Genomic DNA, 21,386 nt, shown 5'->3' on the forward strand with positions numbered 1-21,386 from the left:
TTTTTTTAAATACTTTTTTCCTTTTCTTACTTTACTGCAGTCCACTTACATTCACTTGTAAGTTCAACATATTTTGAATTACTTTGTACCCCTGCTTTGTGATGATTATCAGTCTTCTCAGTTTGCACATCACTTTTAACACATTGAATTCAACAGTTTTTGTGGCTATAATCTGTCACTGTTTCCACGAGTCCACAACCTTTTTCTTATTTAAAAGTTTTGTGTTTTCTCACTTCAAGATTATTGTTTCTTTTCTGAGAGTTTTGACGTCACTATTTAATTACGTGATAATTTTGTCTTTAGAATTTATTGCATTCAGAAAGACCTTCACCTTCCTCATAAACAGTGTCACGAATGAGAACTAGATGCATTTATGAATTTCAAATTCACATTTACACACCTGTCATGTAAAAGAGTGTTGAAGTAAAATGCTCATTAATATGCACACCTTTGACAAGTGGTCAACCTTAATACACCTCAGTTTATTGGGCTTACCTAGGAATATGAGGCAGTTTGCGTGGATGGCTATCTTCTTACCATCACGTGAGTTCCATATAGAACTAGTTTATTCTAGTTTTCAGGGGGTGGTTCATCAGGGAATGGTAGCATCTGAAAATTTAGAAGGCACACACCTAATTTTTCTTGAAGACCTCATCTGAAATTTAACAACACAAATAGACATTCTTGCACAACATATTTTTTCTCATGGAACCAGAAGAGCTGTATTTGAAAAGAAATCGCCACTTTATAGCAAGAAATCTATATAACAAATAGGGGGAAACTTGAAATCTATTGTAGGCCTACAGAACAATACACTTCTCACTGAGAGACTACCACCTTTTCTTTCAGGCTATTTTGTGATTGAAAATAAATATACTAGCCAACTTCACTAAGAGTCACAGTCATACATAAAACACTCAATTTTGGTGGTGGTGTTAAAACTAACAGCTTATTATGTAACTATTACAAAGATTTATATGAAAATAAAGTGGTCTAGGAAAGAAAGAGACAGCTGGAGAAAAAAAGATAAGATTGAGCTGTGAAGCATACAATAGTAATGATAGTAAGGTGAGTAACAGAGTGATGGTATAACAAAAGTAAAGAGAGTAAAAGCAGTTGCATAGAGATTCGGGGAGCCAACTACTTTTACTGGCTTTCAAATCCCTTTGATTGGTAGAGTACATCCAGTTACATTTTCTGTGCTTAATTGTCTTTAATATCTGTAAATGCTGATGGTGTAAAGACCAGCTGAACTGTAGTAAACGTGGCAAAGCTAGTTATGGAACTAAAACATGTTTTGTGTTAATTGCTCAAGTGGTCACTTATCAAAATTGTATTCGGAAGTCTGTGCAATTTCTAAACAATTGTCAGAAATTTTATTAAGTAGCATGACTGTTGGCAAACGTGATAATTGGTGACATTAATATGAGACTGAAAAATCCAGGATAAAATACAATCAACCTGCCAGCACTTTCGTTCGGTAAGTCACATCATATATATATATATATATATATATATATATATATATATATATATATATATATATATAATAGAAGGAAACATTCCACGAAGGAAAAATATATCCAAAAACAAAGATGATGTGACTTACCAAATGAAAGTGCTGGCAGGTCGACAGGCACACAAACGAACACAAACATACACACAAAATTCAAGCTTTCGCAACAAACTGTTGCCTCATCAGGAAAGAGGGAAGGAGAGGGAAAGACGAAAGGATGTGGGTTTTAAGGGAGAGGGTAAGGAGTCATTCCAGTCCCGGGAGCGGAAAGACTTACCTTAGGGGGAAAAAAGGACGGGTATACACTCGCACACACACACATATCCATCCACACATATATATAATATATATATATATACACACACACACACACACACACACACACACACACACACTCCTGGAAATGGAAAAAAGAACACATTGACACCGGTGTGTCAGACCCACCATACTTGCTCCGGACACTGCGAGAGGGCTGTACAAGCAATGATCACACGCACGGCACAGCGGACACACCAGGAACCACGGTGTTGGCCGTCGAATGGCGCTAGCTGCGCAGCATTTGTGCACCGCCGCCGTCAGTGTCAGCCAGTTTGCCGTGGCATACGGAGCTCCATCGCAGTCTTTAACACTGGTAGCATGCCGCGACAGCGTGGACGTGAACCGTATGTGCAGTTGACGGACTTTGAGCGAGGGCATATAGTGGGCATGCGGGAGGCCGGGTGGACGTACCGCCGAATTGCTCAACACGTGGGGCGTGAGGTCTCCACAGTACATCGATGTTGTCGCCAGTGGTCGGCGGAAGGTGCACGTGCCCGTCGACCTGGGACTGGACCGCAGCGACGCACGGATGCACGCCAAGACCGTAGGATCCTACGCAGTGCCGTAGGGGACCGCAACACCACTTCCCAGCAAATTAGGGACACTGTTGCTCCTGGGGTATCGGCGAGGACCATTCGCAACCGTCTCCATGAAGCTGGGCTGCGGTCCCGCACACCGTTAGGCCGTCTTCCGCTCACGCCCCAACATCGTGCAGCCCGCCTCCAGTGGTGTCGCGACAGGCGTGAATGGAGGGACGAATGGAGACGTGTCGTCTTCAGCGATGAGAGTCGCTTCTGCCTTGGTGCCAATGATGGTCGTATGCGTGTTTGGCGCCGTGCAGGTGAGCGCCACAATCAGGACTGCATACGACCGAGGCACACAGGGCCAACACCCGGCATCATGGTGTGGGGAGCGATCTCCTACACTGGCCGTACACCACTGGTGATCGTCGAGGGGACACTGAATAGTGCACGGTACATCCAAACCGTCATCGAACCCATCATTCTACCATTCCTAGACCGGCAAGGGAACTTGCTGTTCCAACAGGACAATGCACGTCCGCATCTATCCCGTGCCACCCAACGTGCTCTAGAAGGTGTAAGTCAACTACCCTGGCCAGCAAGATCTCCGGATCTGTCCCCCATTGAGCATGTTTGGGACTGGATGAAGCGTCGTCTCACGCGGTCTGCACGTCCAGCACGAACGCTGGTCCAACTGAGGCGCCAGGTGGAAATGGCATGGCAAGCCGTTCCACAGGACTACATCCAGCATCTCTACGATCGTCTCCATGGGAGAATAGCAGCCTGCATTGCTGCGAAAGGTGGATATACACTGTACTAGTGCTGACATTGTGCATGCTCTGTTGCCTGTGTCTATGTGCCTGTGGTTCTGTCAGTGTGATCATGTGATGTATCTGACCCCAGGAATGTGTCAATAAAGTTTCCCCTTTCTGGGACAATGAATTCACGGTGTTCTTATTTCAATTCCAGGAGTGTATATACACACACACACACAAACAAACACAAGCATACACACAAAATTAAAGCTTTCGCAACCAACGGTTGCTTCGTCAGGAAAGAGGGAAGGAGAGGGAAAGACGAAAGTATGTGGGTTTTAAGGGAGAGGGTAAGGAGTCATTCCAATCCCGGGAGCGGAAAACATTGGCTTTGCACTTAGTTAATAACAATTCCAATCATGGATGTCAGTTTCTCAGTGCCACGACTACACTGTGAGATGTTACTGATGCACTCTCTGTTGTTTGGTTCCATTAGCAGTTCATTTGAAACTTTCAAACAGATGCACTACACAGTTGCCTCAAGGCAGCTATCTGAATTGATCAGTAGCATACATCTCTTAGTAATGGATAAAGTCAAGTATTTTATATAGTTATTTGTTTGTCTATCTATCAGGTTCCATGAGACCAAGAAAGCCACAGCGATTTGGTCATGAAATGAGTCTGTACATAGAACAGAATGCTGATTAGAAAATTAATAAATGAAATAATTAAGAATTTAAAAGAATATCCAGATAAATAATATGTTACAGAAAAAAGTTGTCAACTACTGCAAGAAACTCTTGTGCAGAATAGAAGGTGTGTGCCAAAAAGAATCCTTTCGACTTGAATGTTGATATGTGGGGTTTATCACTCAATTTTTTTCAGCTCTGCTGAAGCTTATTGAAAACAAAACTTGTTGGATAGTGCACAGCTTACTGTGCAGTGCTTAAGGAAGTGTTAGCCAAGTGTGTATCATTTTTACGTCTAGTAGCTTCTGAATGATATTTGGAGTTTCTTCTGAATGAGGCATTATTGTGAACAACAAATCCCATAATGGACTGTATGCACAGGAATGACATAGTTAGAATTTCGAGGCACCTAAATGACGGCCTACATGAAGTTCACTAACTTATGTGGTAGAGCAGTCTGACTGCCCTTTCCTAAGTAGTTTTTTACCCCTAAGAACATTCTTAAAGGGTGACAGGGTTGCCCCAAAAATAACTCCATAGTGATAGTAGTGTGAAAGAAACAAGCTTTGTGTTTCAATGTTAGAGACAGTGGCAATCATTCTATAAGTGAAGATAACAGCATTCAGTTTTTGCACAAGATCTTGAATGTGATACTTCCAAGAAAGTATTCCACCTGCCCTCAGTCCTAAGAAATGAAAATGGTAGACTTTACTATTTGACCAACATTGAACAATAAATGTTCGCCTTTCCAAGAGTTCAATATCAGAAACTGTGTGCATTGTTTTTTGTTACAGTATAAGTGTTAATTTGTTCCCTGAAAACCATGTGTTGATGTTACTGATTACCCTATTAGCTATATCATGTATGTTATGCTCCATATCTTTCACAATAAAACTTTCTTCTTCTTCTTCTTCTTCTTCTTCTTCTTGCAGTTATGACCCACATCAAAGCAGGGTCAGCAGGGTGATTAATGGATTTGGCATGGTTAATTTTAAGGGATGGCCAGATGCACCCCATAACCCCCAGGATGGAATATGTGTACCCCAGCTGTCTTGTATCATTCATGTGAGAGTGATCAGAAGGTTTCTAAATGTTTGCAAATCATATAACTGAAGCAGAACTTGCTTACCAGCCTGGTATTCACATATCAGCCTTTTATTCATCTAGTGGCATGTGGGAAACTGCCTAAAAACCACATCCAGGTTGGCCAGGACCCTGACCCTCATTGTTAATCTACCAGGCAGAAGATTCTGTCTGAGTTGGCACATACTTACCATCCCAGAAGTGTTGCTTTAACATGCATGGCTATTGAGGCAGGTTCGTAGTAACACTTGTCATCTGCAGAGAGAAAAGTTTTTGAACCACTTGTTGTATTTAGTGGCAGATCATTGATACACACGTAAAGAAAAACGTTGGATCCAGAACAGATATCTTTGGCATCCACGTCTTTACATTACCCTGTCAGATACAGACCTCTTCCCTGTTGACAACCTTATGCTTCGTATTTTGCAGTATGAAGTGAACCATTGTTGTGCTTTTTCTTTAATACAATAATTTTCCAACTATGCAAAAGTATTGCATGGTCTGCACAATCAAATGCTTTTGCCAGGCCAAAGAAAATACGTACTGTCTTCAACTTAGAAAGAAAAGAAAAGACATTATGCCTGATGGAAATGGCACGAACACCGCAATCGATTGATACCTCCTCCACATCAGTAACCTCACCACCACTCATACAGCAGCCTCTCCAAATATGGGAGGTCTCTTTGCCAGCCCCTGTATTAACTTCTGTCATTTCATGCAGGAAGCGCTAACTAAATTGTCAGCTATGAAGCCAGCTGGGCTAAATTGGAAAGCTTGCCGTGTGTTTTGATTGCAGAAATAAAACGTATCATACTGCACAGTTTGTTATAAAAAACAATGGCACTTTTGTGATGGAGGGGTCTCGCCACTAAATATTTAAATATTTCTCGGGGGGAGACAACAATCCTGGAAAGTTATGTTTCAAAAGTAACCAATGCTATTTTAAGATGCACAGATCTTTATCATCTTATTTTATATTTGGTATTGTGCTTAATATCTGCTATTAAAAGGAGGCACAAAACATATTTATCCTGTTAGAGATCTGGATCATAACGAAAGAGTATTTGTGCTGTGTTGAACTGATAATTGAAAATGTTGAATATTTCTGTATTTGAATGACATATGATGAACCGTTAACCTCTCTAACATAATTTCTGAAGATTGGCATCTCTAAATTGTGATGAGACAAAAGAACCAGTAAGTAGTTGATTCTACCAGATTATTTAATTTGATTTTTAAAATGCAAGAATGATATGAAACATTAGAGAAACAATTTGAATTTATGTAGTAGTATTATCTGTCACTACTGCTACTGCTCAGTTCAACATTTCGTCAGCTATAAGTAGTTACGTGCATCTTTCCTATGAAGTCTCATTCTGTTTTTCATTCATGATAGTCTACATATAAGACTAAATGATTTGGACCACTAAATGATGGTTCGATTAAAGTATATATTTTTTGTTTTGCAATAATTAAATTAAACCAGAGTGCAACAAATATGAAAACAAGACCTCAAAGGATAAAATTTACCAAAAAAAGTTATAATTTGTAATTTTTCTTATATTGTTTGTTAATACAAAATCTGAATGATGCAGACAAACATTAAGTATTTGCTTGTAGGTTTCCTGCTGAATGTACGTAAGTTGAAAGATGTTGTTGTTCATGATGATGATTATGATGATGATGATGAAACAAATAGTGCAATCAGCAGTGGCAGTGAGCGTGAAATAGATCCTCTGGGCGAAGAAACCGAAACGGCTCCTGAGGACGAAGGGAATGAAGAGGACAGTATTACACGTTGTGTGTGGTAAGTCTTTTTCATACATATTCAATTGTAGATAATCTTTCATTGAATTTATTGTGCTGCATTGCAAATAAACACATTATTTAATTTTTGGTACACATTTTTATTTTTTTCGCCATCTCTTCATCAAGAGACAAAATTGTCGATACAGTACCAACAGTATAGCAACAGCAATTTTATTTCTGTCAAAAACTAAAGCTTTCCTGTTGCAATAAATCATCACCCACGATAATACAAACTACAAGCTGTTAACCCTGGGGCATGTAGTGTCCACTACAGTGGATGGCTGTTAATGGTCACTTCTCTGAGTTGGTAGTCAGTCCTGAGGCTGCAAATGCACTCAATCCACTGCAGCTGGCACTCCCTTCTGGTGTTGTGCCATGCATACATTTGCAACCTCATGTCTGACCGAAAACACCAGAGAAGTGACCCTTAAAAACTGTTCACTGCAGTGAAAATTGTGCACCACAAGGTTAAAAAAAGTGAGCAGTCGTACTTAATAAATTGGGGAAGGCACCCTATTTTGTTCAGCTCATTGTATTGTATTTTACAGAGCAGGTCCAATAAACAGTTCAGAGAGGTTTAAACATAGTGAGTTTATACATCACACACATTATCTTATCTTTTACCTAGTTGTTGGAAAGCTGTCTTAGGAAGTTGTTTGAAGTGTGTATTCATATTGGTATTCAGATTGCTCCACAGTTCTTCTTTCTTTCTTTCTCTTTTTTTAATTTTTTTTTATTTCTTTGTACCGATTAACTGAAATTGAATACTAGCCTTAGTTACTACTAACTGCCAGAGGTAGCTGCTTCTGCCTTCTTAGTAACGTTTACAGAAAACTGTTTCTTCAGTCCTCTGTGGAGTTCAATGAAATTCTTTCTTTGTTGTGATTAGCTGCTATACTTACCAAAACTAAACTCTTAAACTCCATCTGAACAGGCCTCAGAAAGTCCAATGGTACCGACCAACCACCGTGTCATCCTCATCTGATAGGCGACATTGGATGCGGATATGGAGGGGCTTGTGGTCAGCACACTGCTCTCCCTGCCATTGTCAGTTTCATTGACCGGAGCCTCTACTATGCAGTCAAGTAGCTACTCAATTGGCCTTGCAATGGCTGAATGCAGCCCACTTGCCAGCAGCACTCAGCAGACTCAGATGGCCACCCAACAGCACTTAACTTCAGCGATCTGACGGGAACCGGTTTTATCATGGCATCAATGCTGTCGGCTGCTGTACTTACTACTGCCTTGTAAATTTGTATGTTTGAGGATTCACAGTGATTTATGCTTTTGCTTTTGTCTTCTGTAGGAGATGTCTTAACAGTTTTACAGTATGCAAAATTTTTAGAATGAAGACAAATTGCTATGAAGTTGAGGAACCTCTATGTGAAAATTTATAGTGCTTCCCAAAGCCAGATTCACAAGCACAATCTTAATTTTGGAACAAATGACTGCCTGGCCACACTTTCGGCAGATGGGCAAGTGGTAGAAACAGTAAAATTGGGGGAAATAATTGATGAATATTATTTTATCAGTTAATGTCAATATTGTAATAAGATGAATGGGATTATTATGAAGATTTACTCGATACAGTGGGCTGTGATTTCATGCCACTTCAGGTGTGAGGACAGATATTTTCTTTCTCATTGTTACTTCTGCAAAAATAAATAAATAAATAAATAAAAATAAAATAAAAAATTTTGGTTAATGCTGCTGGAAAATGGGTGGTGAAAGCTATGCATAAAAGTAGCAATGATAGACTGGATGATAGATACACTAACAGCCCATCATATAAAAATCATTTCATTCTACCTACTTCTGAATTTCTTAACTGCTGTCAGCAAAAAACCATGCTTCTGAAATTGCCCTCAAAACTCAGATGCACCTTCTGCTCAAAGAACAGTAAAACTGACTTCATGCTGGCTCCATAGTCAATGAAAACAGATTCAAAAGTAATCTCTCTTGATATACCTGAGCAGAACAGTTGCTATTTTCATTTATTTAGTGTAACAAATACTGCTCTCGGGAAGAAATGGCATTTTGTATTTTTCCTTTTAAAATGTGAAAAACATTCTGTGTTAGTTTTTACTTCTCTATTTGGAGATCAAATTATGTAGCATTTTTATTGTTACTGAGATTAATTAAACCAAATATTTAAACATTACTTAACAGTGCAGTGTCCAAACCTGACCTCTGACATAATGTATTGATTTTGCAGCAATTTCCAACATGATGATGGTTACATGATATGCTGTGACAGATGTTTGTAAGTATGGCACCGTGTAAATAAATTATTATATAGCTATAACATGCATGGGTCTGTTCTCTTGTTCATTATGAAACCTGTAAGATTGAAATTAATTCCTTTTTAAACACTGTGGATACAGGATGGAGACATTTTCAATACACAGAAGGGCCATAAAAAGGTGAAGTTAAAAGACCAGTAAAAATGAACGATGTGTATATTTTGCAGTTAGAGACATTGCTGCATCCTTGGTATTTGTGTGATGTGCTAAAATTGACCAGCCATAATTTGTAGCCCTGTCAAGCTTAAGAAGTAAGCTCGGGTCAGTAAGTTTGACTCAGAATCTTGCCAAATTCCTAGTTCAATTTTTGCATTTGGAAGGGGGAAAAAACAGCTGAAATTTGTTGCTAGTTCACGTTTTTGACAACAAGCTGTAAACAGCACAAATAATTACATAACATAAATTCCAAAATGGAAATAATAAAACACAAGGAAAGGTCACTACTCGCCTGGAGTTGATTGATATGGGGCCCATACACAAATGTAACACCACAGAGATGTTCATAGCTTTTGATATACTGCTCTTTTGTAATACACACCCACCCATGGCTGTGGTAACACTCATTTCTTTGCCACACATGCTACTGACCATAACCTGCCAAAACCATGTGTAAAACCCTTTGTCAAACAGTTCTTATCTCTGCACATGATCTGTCCAACATCATGTCTATGAGAGATGTTGTAGTGATGGATGTTTGCATTTGGGTTGCTCTCTCTCTCTCTCTCTCTCTCTCTCTCTTTGGGGGGGGGGGGGTGTTTGCATATGTGTTTTCATTACACTAGAAAAAAAGTTATAGCTCAAAAGACAGATGTCTGTGCTAGTATGGATATCTGTGTGTTACATATTAACAATCCCCAGATTTTGTATCAACCAGCTACAGGTGAATATTGTGACTTTTGGGAAGGAAGAGGAAGGTGAAAGCTGGCTGTATTCAGTGATGGCTTTATCTAAAAGAGCGAATAAAGCATCTGATCAGCAGTGAATTTGATTAAGATACTCAGTCTGAAGAACTACACATTATGAAACTGTTAACCAGATAGGTAGTCAAAGATCAGAATCGAACAGCGGTAGTGAGGAAATCTGCAATAGAAATTGGCAGTTGCTCTGAAATTCAAGTTTAATTATTTCAGAAAATATTTAGTTTTAGTTCATTTAAAATACTCTACTGGAAAGACAGAATGCTTAACTTTTGAATGGCGTAGGTCACTTTTCTTAAATATATTGATTAGCTTACAGATTTTGTGTGTGTGACGAACTGTAGTACTAACATCAGGTAATTGTATTTTCTAACTATAAGTGCCCTAATGAAAAGCAATTACACCAATGAAATCAAAACAATCAAAATAGAAATCTGAATAATAAATTCCATTAAAATTAAGACTAAATAAGAATTTGAGATTCGCATGTAGATGTCACATGTCAACAGATAAATGTATTGAAAATTAGATAAAAATTAACAAAAAAATTTGGTTATGTATGGGAGTAGAAAAACCGATAGGAAGAATCCATCATGCCATGTCACACACGCTCACTGGGTTGCATTCTGGAGATCTGAAAAACACTAAGAGCCACAGAAATTTAAAAAAGGAGAGGGTAAAGATGCTTCAATGAACACACAAGTGGATCCATGTTTTTAAAGCTTTAACCAATCTCTTACTGGGTGGGCTGGATGATATAAATAAAATCATGGAGCTTGTGCAGTTGTCATACTGCTATACCTTTCAGAAGATTCGAAATTTTAGCTAGAGGACTGATGGCACAGTGGTTAGCACCTTGAACTCGCATTCGGGAGGATAGTGGTTCAAATCCCCACCTGGCCATCGAGATTCAGGTTTTCCGTTACTTTCCTAAATCGCTCCAGGCAAATGCCCAGACAGTTCCTTTGAAAGGGGCACGGCTGATTTACTTCCTTATTCATTCATAACCTGAGCTTGTGCTCCATTTCTAATGACTACACTGTCTACAGGACATTGAACTCTGATCTTGCTTCATAGCTGGATCCAAAAGTGGAAAGTGCTCTGTTACTGACTCGGTACTGGTGTGAACTCATAGTGCTGCCCACGTGACAACCTTCTTAATACTGAAAGGTTTATTTAGGAGAACTTGGAGGAGCCAGGTTTGTATATAGATGAAAGGATATGTAGGTTTTGGTGAAGTCTCTCAGGAAGTTTGCAGAACATTGCCCAAGTTGGAACTCTGTCTTGCGAACTGCTGTTGTCAATAATATAACTATCACCTCAGGGGGCTCACCACTCTTTGACTGGTTCATGTTGGCTACAACAAGGCCCCAGCCTTCGCAGCATCTTTTCCCTTCCATGCTGCGCATCTACCCTCATGCTATTCTTTTTCCCCTCCCTTGGGGAACATGTCTTGGATGTTTTTGGAAATGTGTTCTGCATTTTCAGCAGCAGATATCATAACATTCTCTCCACTGTTTTTCATTCCTTTTTTCTTTCTTCTTACCCCTTCTCCTATTCTTCCTCCGCTTCGGTGTTTGAGGTTCCTCTTTTTCTTCTTCCTGCCTGTGCATTCCTGAAGGCCAGCCCACCTGTCTGACATGTAACAGGTGACTGGCTAAAGCATAATTCCCAGCCCCGGGTCAATAGGTAGGGTTCGCACATATCCCCGGGTACAGGCCATGCCCAGGGAGGGGCGATTGCCTGAGCTGCTACCTTGCCAAATTGCCAATTGGTCCTTCTTGTCAGGTGTTCAGGTGGTGTGAGCTGAGGTGTGAACAATCACCTAAGGCAGGTGCACCCCCTTCTGGGGGGGGGGGGGGGAGACCCTAGTTGAAAGGAGCGTGCCATCATAGATGCTGGCAATCATGGGGGATTCTCTTGCAACTCATCTTCTTCACACTATGTCTACTAAATGCCAGCTGCACCATGGTTTCTCATGGTTTCAAGTACTTCAGACAGTCAGTCTGTGCAACAGTAAATCCATTTATTATTCTGAAAGGCATTGGTGCAGTTGCCAGTCCTGTGAAATACTGCTCATTTACACAATGACACTTTGCTTTTGGAGACGACGTCTGATTCTCAAGCCCAACAACTGCTTGCAGCTTTGCTCCTCTAGAGTTAACCTATTTGTGTTGAAGCTCATCACACACTGAGTTTTTCATGTGGTGTTATTTACACTTGGCTGCTCGGTGGTCTGACCAAGGCAGAAATCCAAATGTACTTCTCTGATCAGGGCGTCACTGCGGTCTGTTGGATGATGGAAAAGGTAGATGCGTCCTTAGTGCCCACACGCACTCTCTTTCTGATGTTTGATAGAGTAGTACTTCCCTCCAAGATCAAAGCAGGCTATGAAGTTATCACAGACCGATGGTATATTTCCATCCTGATGCACTGCTACCAGTGTCATTGTTGACAAGCACACACTCATGTTCCATCAACACCTGGCCAAATGTGGAACCTGTCGTAAGGATGCTCACAAGGGTGATTGTCCACCACCTCCCTGCTGCATCAGTTGCAATGGTAACCATGCAGCCACATCCCGAGATTGCCCCATGTATCTTGATAGCGGGCCTTTCACCAGATCCTGGTGAAGGAAAAGGCGCCTTACACTGTTAAAGACTCTCCATCCAACAAACATTTGACTCATCATATGCCACCCACAAAGGCTCCAAGAGGTCAAACATAGGCAAACAGTCTTCTCCTTCTCCAACTCAGAGATCCTCTTGAATGGTGTCACCATGTGATACCCTCATTTAGCCTTCCTCTGTGTCACCGGTGCGCACTGCCAATTCTTTTTCTGCCCTGTACTCCACAGACCAACAGAAGTAGAATGCCGATGCCTCTGTCGATCTCATGGAGCAGGATCCTTCAGCCTCTGTGCCTTGTCACAGTGTCTTCGAAGGCTGGCACTTGGCAGCCACCGAGGTAATACCCCTTCATTTTATCCCTCCTTCCGTTTCCTTGTCGTGAGTCTCCTCCAATGGAACATTCGTGGCATTAGATCCAACAGTGAGGAATTACGGTTGCTCTTTGAATCGCAGTGTCCATGTGTTCTCTGCCTCCAGGAAACAAAATTGCATCCTAATGAACGCTTTGACCTCTTGTATTTCTTTCTGGTCCACTTTGACCTTCCGCCTGAGGATGGCATTCCATCTCATGGGGAGTCATGCTGCTCATCTGGTATGGTGTTCGTAGTTGAAAACATATCCCTGACTACCCGGCTTTGAGCTGTGGCAGTTCGCATTTTCCTTCCTCACTTCACTTTTTCCCTTTGTACCGTTTACATCCTTCTGTCAAACGGTATCACCAGGGCATACTTCCTCCCATGTATTGGACATCTCCCTCACCCCTTTCTGCTGCTCAGTGACTAGTGAGCACCATCCCCTTTGGGGTTCTTCCAGAACCTGTTCGAGAGGTGCCACCTTGGCTGACCACCTCAATCAACTTAACCTCATTTGTCTTAACACGGGAGCACTCGCATTCCATTCAGACTCCACGCATACCTATTCCAATTTGGACCTCTGCTTCTGCAGTGCCCAGCTTGCCCGTCGTCAACAGTGGTCCATTCTCTCTGACACATACTTGAGCAACCATTTCCCGTGTGCTATCCGTTTGCCATCTCTTACCCCACCAATGTGCACGCCCGAATGGCAGCTTTCTAAGCCCAACTGGAGGCTTCACTCCTCCCTGGCGACTTTCGATTTTCCATTCCATGCACTTAATTTTTACTGCGCTGTGTCCCAGTCCCTTTGTGGAGTGAGGTGAACTGAAATGCAATTCGCGCACGCAGATATGCGATGGCAAACTGCACTTGTTATAAACAGATGCGTGCGCAGTGTTGTCGCGTTCTTCAGGATAGCAAAAAAGCTAGCTGGATTTCATTTACTAGTTCTTTGAACAGTTCCACTCCCTCTTCCATCGTGTGGGCCCATCTCCGACAGCTCTGTGGGACCAACGTCCATTTCCCAATTCCCAGCCTGACTAAAGCAGAGGATGTGATAGTGGACCTGTTACTGTCTCCAACACCTTGGGTCACTATTTCACAGAGATTTCGAGCTCCACCCAATATCACCCTGCCTTCCTCCATCAGAAATGTGAGGAGGACGCTTGGGCGATATCCTTCTCTTCTCAGAATTGTGAGTGCTACAATGACACCTTTACTATGAGGGAGCTAGATAATGCTCTCACTTCATCCGTACCCTCCCATCCCTTTGTGGGAACAAGCTCTGGGGAATTAAACCACTCCCAACGGCTTGGTCAGCCTCTTCTCGCCTCTCTCGCCACAAGATCAATTTAGTTAGGTTACATACTGGGACTGTCTTTTTAGCCATCACCATTTGTTAAGTGCTGATCCCCATCACTTTGTGCTCATTCCCATCAACTTTTGACGGTTCACCATTTCCTGACAGAATGCCCTTTTTTTAACCACTTACATTCTCAGTTATGTTATGCTGCCTGAATTATCAGCCATTTTAGTGAACAACTCGTGGGCTGTCGACCTTGTTTTATTTTTTATCTATTGTAGCATTATGGTGAAGAACATTTAATCTTTTGTTCAGGACACTCGTTGTCTCTATGGCGTATTTTATGAACCTTTCTCCAAGTCCCTGTTTTTAGCTGCCTTTCCGTCCATTGATTGGGTTTAACTTGTATCCATTTTTAACTCCTTTTTTTGTCTTCATGTTCTACAGTTCTGACATGAGCGCATATGAGCCGAGTTGTTTTTGTGCCCTAAAACAAAACAAAACAAATAAAACTGTAATATAACTATGCAATAGTGCCATCTTTGTGAACATTGAGGCATTGCAGAAAGTAGTTGGACCTACAGTTGCACTACCATTGTTGAAAAGTGCACATTGGATGTATGCAGAGAGGTATATGTCTAAGATTAACAAGAGCTTTTTAGAACCACACTGATGGAAGCATTGTTAATAATTACGAAAATGTGTCCTGACAATATAACTCTCATGTTGGAAGCTGCATGGTACTAAGTCACAGAAAGGGGACATCGAGAATGTGAGACAGATCACTGGAAACCATGTTATAAATAAAGTCACATTCTAGAACTGGTACTTGGTACAATGGTACAGGGACGGGGATGATATAAAGATTGACCATCGTGTTTACTAACTGTACTGAAAATTTGTGAAAGACTTAGATTGCAGTAAGTTAACCCACATAATCCATTTCAAAATGAGGCATGGATCCCATCGTCTGTAATTGTATAAAATAAGCAATAGACAATCACATACATGTGGATGTAAGAAGCCAGTACACCAGGACATCGTGTATTACAGTATTCTCTAAATATTAGATTAGATTAGATTAGATTAATACTTGTTCCATAGATCATGAATACGACACTTCATAATGATGTGGAACGTGTCAGGTTAATAAAAAATGTCTGTACAAGATATTACATTACACAAAATATTGCATGACACTAATTTTTAAGTTGTTTTTTTTCCCCTCCCTTAATTTATATCTAAAAATTCAGCCAATGAGTAGAAGGAGTTGTCATCTAGAAATTCTTTTAATTTATTTTTGAATGTTGGTTGGCTATCTGTCAGGCTTTTGATGCTGTTTGGTAGGTGACCAAAGACTTTTGTGGCAGCATAATTTACCCCTTTCTGTGCCCAAGTCAGATTTAACCCTGCATAGTGAAGATCATCCTTTCTCCTGGTGTTACAGCTATGCACACTGCTATTACTTTTGAACTGGGTTGGATTATTAACAACAAATTTCATAATTGAATATATATACTGTGAGGTTACTGTGAGGATCCCTAGATCCTTAAATAGATGTCTGCAGGATGACTGTGGGTGGGCACCAGCAATTATTCTGATTACACGTTTTTGAGCAATGAATACTTTTCTACTCAATGATGCTGTAGATGTGGACATTCAATTTTTTCTGAGAAATCATGATTTCTGGGCAACTATAATTAGCAGTGCCAACCAGATATCCTGAAGCGAACTCCTGTATTTAGGCACAAAGGTATGCAAGTATCTGTACTGTCAAGCAGGTCTCAGAAATATGTATTTGTTAAAGCTGTTGTAAGCAACAAGGGAACAGGCTGTATAGCTTAATGACTTTCAGAAATATAGCAGAGTTGTTTTGATGGTTATAATGAGTACCAGAGTAGAAAGATTTTTGCGGAAGAAACAGAGCTTGAAGAGATGATGGTTGAGAGCTCAGATAGGACACTACTACAGTGGTGAAATATTGTTGCCCGCAACTCTCATGCAGTTGTGAAAATGATACAAAGTATAATGTTTTATAACAAACCCTTGTCCTTGTTCTGAATGGTTAATGGTAGTTCTGATAGAGGTGATTAAACAGAATGCTGCTGTATGAAATAGGAAGAAGTTTTTACTGAACTCTATATGTTCTAGTGCAGGGATAATGGCAGTGTATTAGGTTTCTATAATGTCTACTAGATAATGTGACAGTCAGTTAAATATGTTGAGCTTCTTTTTCAGAATTTTAGTATAGCAAGGAATATTCCAAGTACACATTTGGACAGGTCTTATCCACAGACATTTTATTTGATGATACGTGTCTCTGGCATATTTCCCTTGTGATTACTTAATTCCTTCATACACATTTAGCAGTAGTTGGTGCTACAGAATGTCTTCTAACAAGTATTGTTACAGTATGAGACAACATTAAATTTCACACAATCAACTTATAATCATCTCAGTAGAAAATACAATTTCCACAGGACATACCAAGAATTGAAGTATAAACCCACAAGACTTCTTTTCCTCTGGTATTCCAAACATAATATTTACGGAGCACCTGTAAATTCTAACGTAAGTAGATGTTTCACTGAACTCTGACCATTGTCCAGGAAATCCTGTTTTAGTATAGACATTAAAAATTAATTTTTTCTGTGGCAATATGGGTAGAAGACATGCAAACTTCTGTGCACAGTATTGGTGTCTGCTTCACCCACCATACAGGAAACACATTGACATATATGAAAATAGCCATAAAATGAATTATTTTTCTCAATCTGCTGCATACTGTACTTGCTGGTTGTTAGGAGATAACTTTCATTGTATACTACTGCAGCAGCAGCAGTGCAGTATGACTTAGTTCCCTTTTCTCTTCCAGGTAAGGCTTGCTTACAGTAGCTACTAAGTAGTGAGGATATGGTCAGATAAAAAGCAATGAAATTGCTAACTTCCATTGTATATGTTTGGATCTTGCATGTAAATTTGTGGTGCAGTGAGAGTAATCTGCTATCAAATGTTCCATATAAAGTGTATGTCTGGTTATGGATGAGAAATGAAATGAAAGAAAAGGAGATGCTGTAACTTCGGACTGTTTCACTTTAAACTATATATGCAGGAATGTTACATGTACTGTCCTCCTTAGATGGATTAAATAAATTGTAGTATATGTTCACTGAACAAGGTGGCGCTGTGGTTAGCGCACTGGACTCTCATTCGGGAGGACGACGGTTCAAACATGCGTCCAGCCATCCTAATTTAGGTTTTCTGTGATTTCCCTAAAGCACTTCAGGCAAATGCCAGGATGCCTCCTTTGAAACAGCACGGTGGACTTAACTTCCCAATCCTTTTCTAGTCTGATAGGACCAATGACCTTACTGTTTGGTCCCCTCTCCCAAACAACCACCAACCAACCTAGTCTATCTTATTATTTTTCTAACTTTATCTGTTATAAGCTGGAGGTTGAAAGTTTGCAGCACAATTGCAGAAATCATCAAAGGCTCACAGTTACTATTTTATGACATGCTCACTGTATTGGACATTTACATTTTCAGATGATTTTCGTATATTTATGTAGTCATACCAGAAATATCTGACCACCATGTGTAGTTGTATCACTTGTCTCGTAGAAGGTAGAGCTTGTAGTTAATACACTCCTGGAAATTGAAATAAGAACACCGTGAATTCATTGTCCCAGGAAGGGGAAACTTTATTGACACATTCCTGGGGTCAGATACATCACATGATCACACTGTCAGAACCACAGGCACATAGACACAGGCAACAGAGCATGCACAATGTCGGTACTAGTACAGTGTATATCCACCTTTCGCAGCAATGCTGACTGCTGTTCTCCGTTGGAGACGATCGTAGAGATGCTGGATGTAGTCCTGTGGAACGGCTTGCCATGCCATTTCCACCTGGCGCCTCAGTTGGACCAGCGTTCGTGCTGGACGTGCAGACTGCGTGAGACGACACTTCATCCAGTCCCAAACATGCTCAATGGGGGCAGATCCGGAGATCTTGCTGGCCAGGGTAGTTGACTTACACCTTCTAGAGCACGTTGGGTGGCACGGGATACATGCGGACGTGCATTGTCCTGTTGGAACAGCAAGTTCCCTTGCCGGCCTAGGAATGGTAGAACGATGGGTTCGATGACGGTTTGGATGTACCGTGCACTATTCAGTGTCCCCTCGACGATCACCAGTGTAGGAGATCGCTCCCCACACCATGATGCCGGGTGTTGGCCCTGTGTGCCTCGGTCGTATGCAGTCCTGATTGTGGCGCTCACCTGCACGGCGCCAAACACGCATACGACCATCATTGGCACCAAGGCAGAAGCGACTCTCATCGCTGAAGACGACACGTCTCCATTCGTCCCTCCATTCACACCTGTCGCGACACCACTGGAAGCGGGCTGCACGATGTTGGGGCGTGAGCGGAAGACGGCCTAACGGTGTGCGGGACCGTAGCCCAGCTTCATGGAGACGGTTGCGAATGGTCCTCGCCGATACCCCAGGAGCAACAGTGTCCCTAATTTGCTGGGAAGTGGTGTTGCGGTCCCCTACGGCACTGCGTAGGATCCTACGGTCTTGGCGTGCATCCGTGCGTCGCTGCGGTCCGGTCCCAGGTCGACGGGCACGTGCACCTTCCGCCGACCACTGGCGACAACATCAATGTACTGTGGAAACCTCACGCCCCACGTGTTGAGCAATTCGGCGGTACGTCCACCCGGCCTCCCGCATGCCCACTATACGCCCTCGCTCAAAGTCCGTCAACTGCACATACAGTTCACGTCCACGCTGTCGCGGCATGCTACCAGTGTTAAAGACTGCGATGGAGCTCCGTATGCCACGGCAAACTGGCTGACACTGACGGTGGCGGTGCACAAATGCTGCGCAGCTAGCGCCATTCGACGGCCAACACCGTGGTTCCTGGTGTGTCCGCTGTGCCGTGCGTGTGATCATTGCTTGTACAGCCCTCTCGCAGTGTCCGGAGCAAGTATGGTGGGTCTGACACACCGGTGTCAATGTGTTCTTTTTTCCATTTCCAGGAGTGTATGAAACTTCGACACAGCAGAATACGCTATTAAGCAAATCTCATTGCTTTCAAACTTAGTTGGTTGATTGGGTACAGATCATGTTAGTCCTCATAAAAATGCCTTTAAAACTATTTAAGATGCTCTACTTGAAGGAGAAAACATACATAATGTCCACCAACTCAAAGCAATCTGCTAACAGTCTCATTTTGGCCTTCAGACAGAGTTTAACGCTCTGGAACATCAGGAGAGGTCCATTGTTGACCTCACCAAAGAGTTAAGCAGTGTATTATTTCTCACACTGTGACTCTGTGCATATTGCTGAAACGAATTTAGGACACTACCTCAGTTGTGTATAAACCAATGCTATTGGTCTAGGATAATAGTATGTGGTTTTGTGGCTTTAAAAATATCTGTATGTCATACTGTAATCTCCTCTCTCCTTCCTAATTCCGCTTATTGTCTACAATAAGCAAAGTCTTTTATCGAAAATTTGAGAGGAGCGAAGGTTGCAATAAACTTTTTAGTTTACTTAGCTTCTCGTGTAGAGTTAGCCCTAGTTCTTCTTGTCTAGGGGGTCTGATTCTTGAAACTGAAATTCTCACATTTTAGGTCTTCATGGTTGAATTGATCTAAATAAGTTTGAAGGTTGTTGCTGCAGAATTTTTGTTGTTATTTTACTATATTTTGTTGTATTTTAGTATATCACACAGTCTTTTGAATTTTCACATTAACAAAGCCAAAATTACATTGTTCGCCCAAAATACAAAAATACATCCAATCACATCAGAGGCATGCTTACTACTCCCTCACTCTGCGGCAATAACAATATTCCAGACGGTTTAAAAGTTTTCTTGACAAATGAATTTCTATTAGTTTCGATTATTATTTCATAAGTGAATCCAGAAATAAACATAGTAAACAGTAATAGATTGTGTAATTAATAATATAAATTTTAAGTGTGCCAAATAATTCATAATTTCAAATGTTTCTAAATTTTTTTTTTTTTTTTACTGTACATTCAGAGCTAGTACTTACCGAATGTAACATCAAAAACAAAGTAATTAGTTTTCATAAATTTTAGCTTGAAATATAACATACTGTGTATAAAATTATATGAAAGTTTTCAGAAAAGCAGCTGAGATAATATTGACCTGTCCAAAATTTGAAAAATAATTCTAGTATCAACAACTACTGTTGAGGAAAAGTAATGCTAGAGGAGGATGCCCCATTACAGTACGATATTTCACTTAAGATTTTTTGAACACTAACATGTATTGCCATACGCAGAATGTAGCAGTGACTGTGCTAAAATGTGGTTCTGGTTCTTGCAATGATCATATAGGTTTCTTTTCTTCTGAATAGGGGGTTACAAGGACAATTTCACCACTTAATCAAGATGGTGCCTACTGAAAAATTCAGTGACACAACACTAGTAAAAAGTAGGACATCATTATGCCAATCCAAATATCTTGACAATGTTTCTAGAATTGAGTACATGAAAAGCAGCACACTTTTGTCACTCCCTGGAAAGTTGCTGGCAAACTACATACACCCACCAAGGACTAGAATTCCTTGCACAGTGTAGGAGACATAATTGAAGTAGGCTGCTGTAGAGATGGTCTACCGATTATGTCGTAAATGTCTTTATTAGGGAAACAGTGGCACCAGAGTCCAACTGCAACTTAATTGTCTTTTTTTTACCACTTGTAAATGGACGAAAAGTGTGTTTGCCTGCCAGCGTATTGCAGGGAAAGCTTTCCGCGATGCTGAAGTACTAAGTTCATCTCGTGCCTGAGTGAGTGCCACGGCCTGTACAGTGTACACTTTACGCAAGGCTATGGTCACCACACACTAACATGACAGTGGCTGTTATCTTTGCCTTGCCTACCATGTAGGAACACGAATGTGACCTTCATGTCCGCATTGAAAGCAACTAGTAATACGACAGTGACAATTTTTTCAGTCATGCCCTGAAAAACACTGAGAACATAGTTATCTCTCAAGATGTTTGTAACACAGTCCATGTGCTACAAGGCTCTAAGTTTTTACTTCTAACAGTATTACTGTTTCTATTGTTTGAGCTGTATTCTGAACTACTTAAACACTATAACATACATGGGCCTGAGTGTCTAGCGCACTATGAACAAAAGAAAT

General features: G+C 41.0%; 1 protein-coding gene across 1 annotated transcript in view; it reads left to right on the forward strand.

The window, feature by feature from the left end:
• The window catches only part of LOC126184024 (uncharacterized), a 344,076-nt gene that overhangs the window by 167,152 nt on the left and 155,538 nt on the right, over window positions 1–21,386 (forward strand). Inside the window, exons 6-7 of the mRNA XM_049926377.1 lie at window positions 6,503–6,689; window positions 8,907–8,954. Coding sequence (XP_049782334.1) covers window positions 6,503–6,689; window positions 8,907–8,954 — 235 coding nt within the window. The remainder of the gene's footprint in view (window positions 1–6,502; window positions 6,690–8,906; window positions 8,955–21,386) is intronic.

The sequence above is a fragment of the Schistocerca cancellata genome, chromosome 4 (assembly GCF_023864275.1).
Source record: "Schistocerca cancellata isolate TAMUIC-IGC-003103 chromosome 4, iqSchCanc2.1, whole genome shotgun sequence".
NCBI classification, from domain to species: Eukaryota; Metazoa; Arthropoda; class Insecta; order Orthoptera; family Acrididae; genus Schistocerca; species Schistocerca cancellata.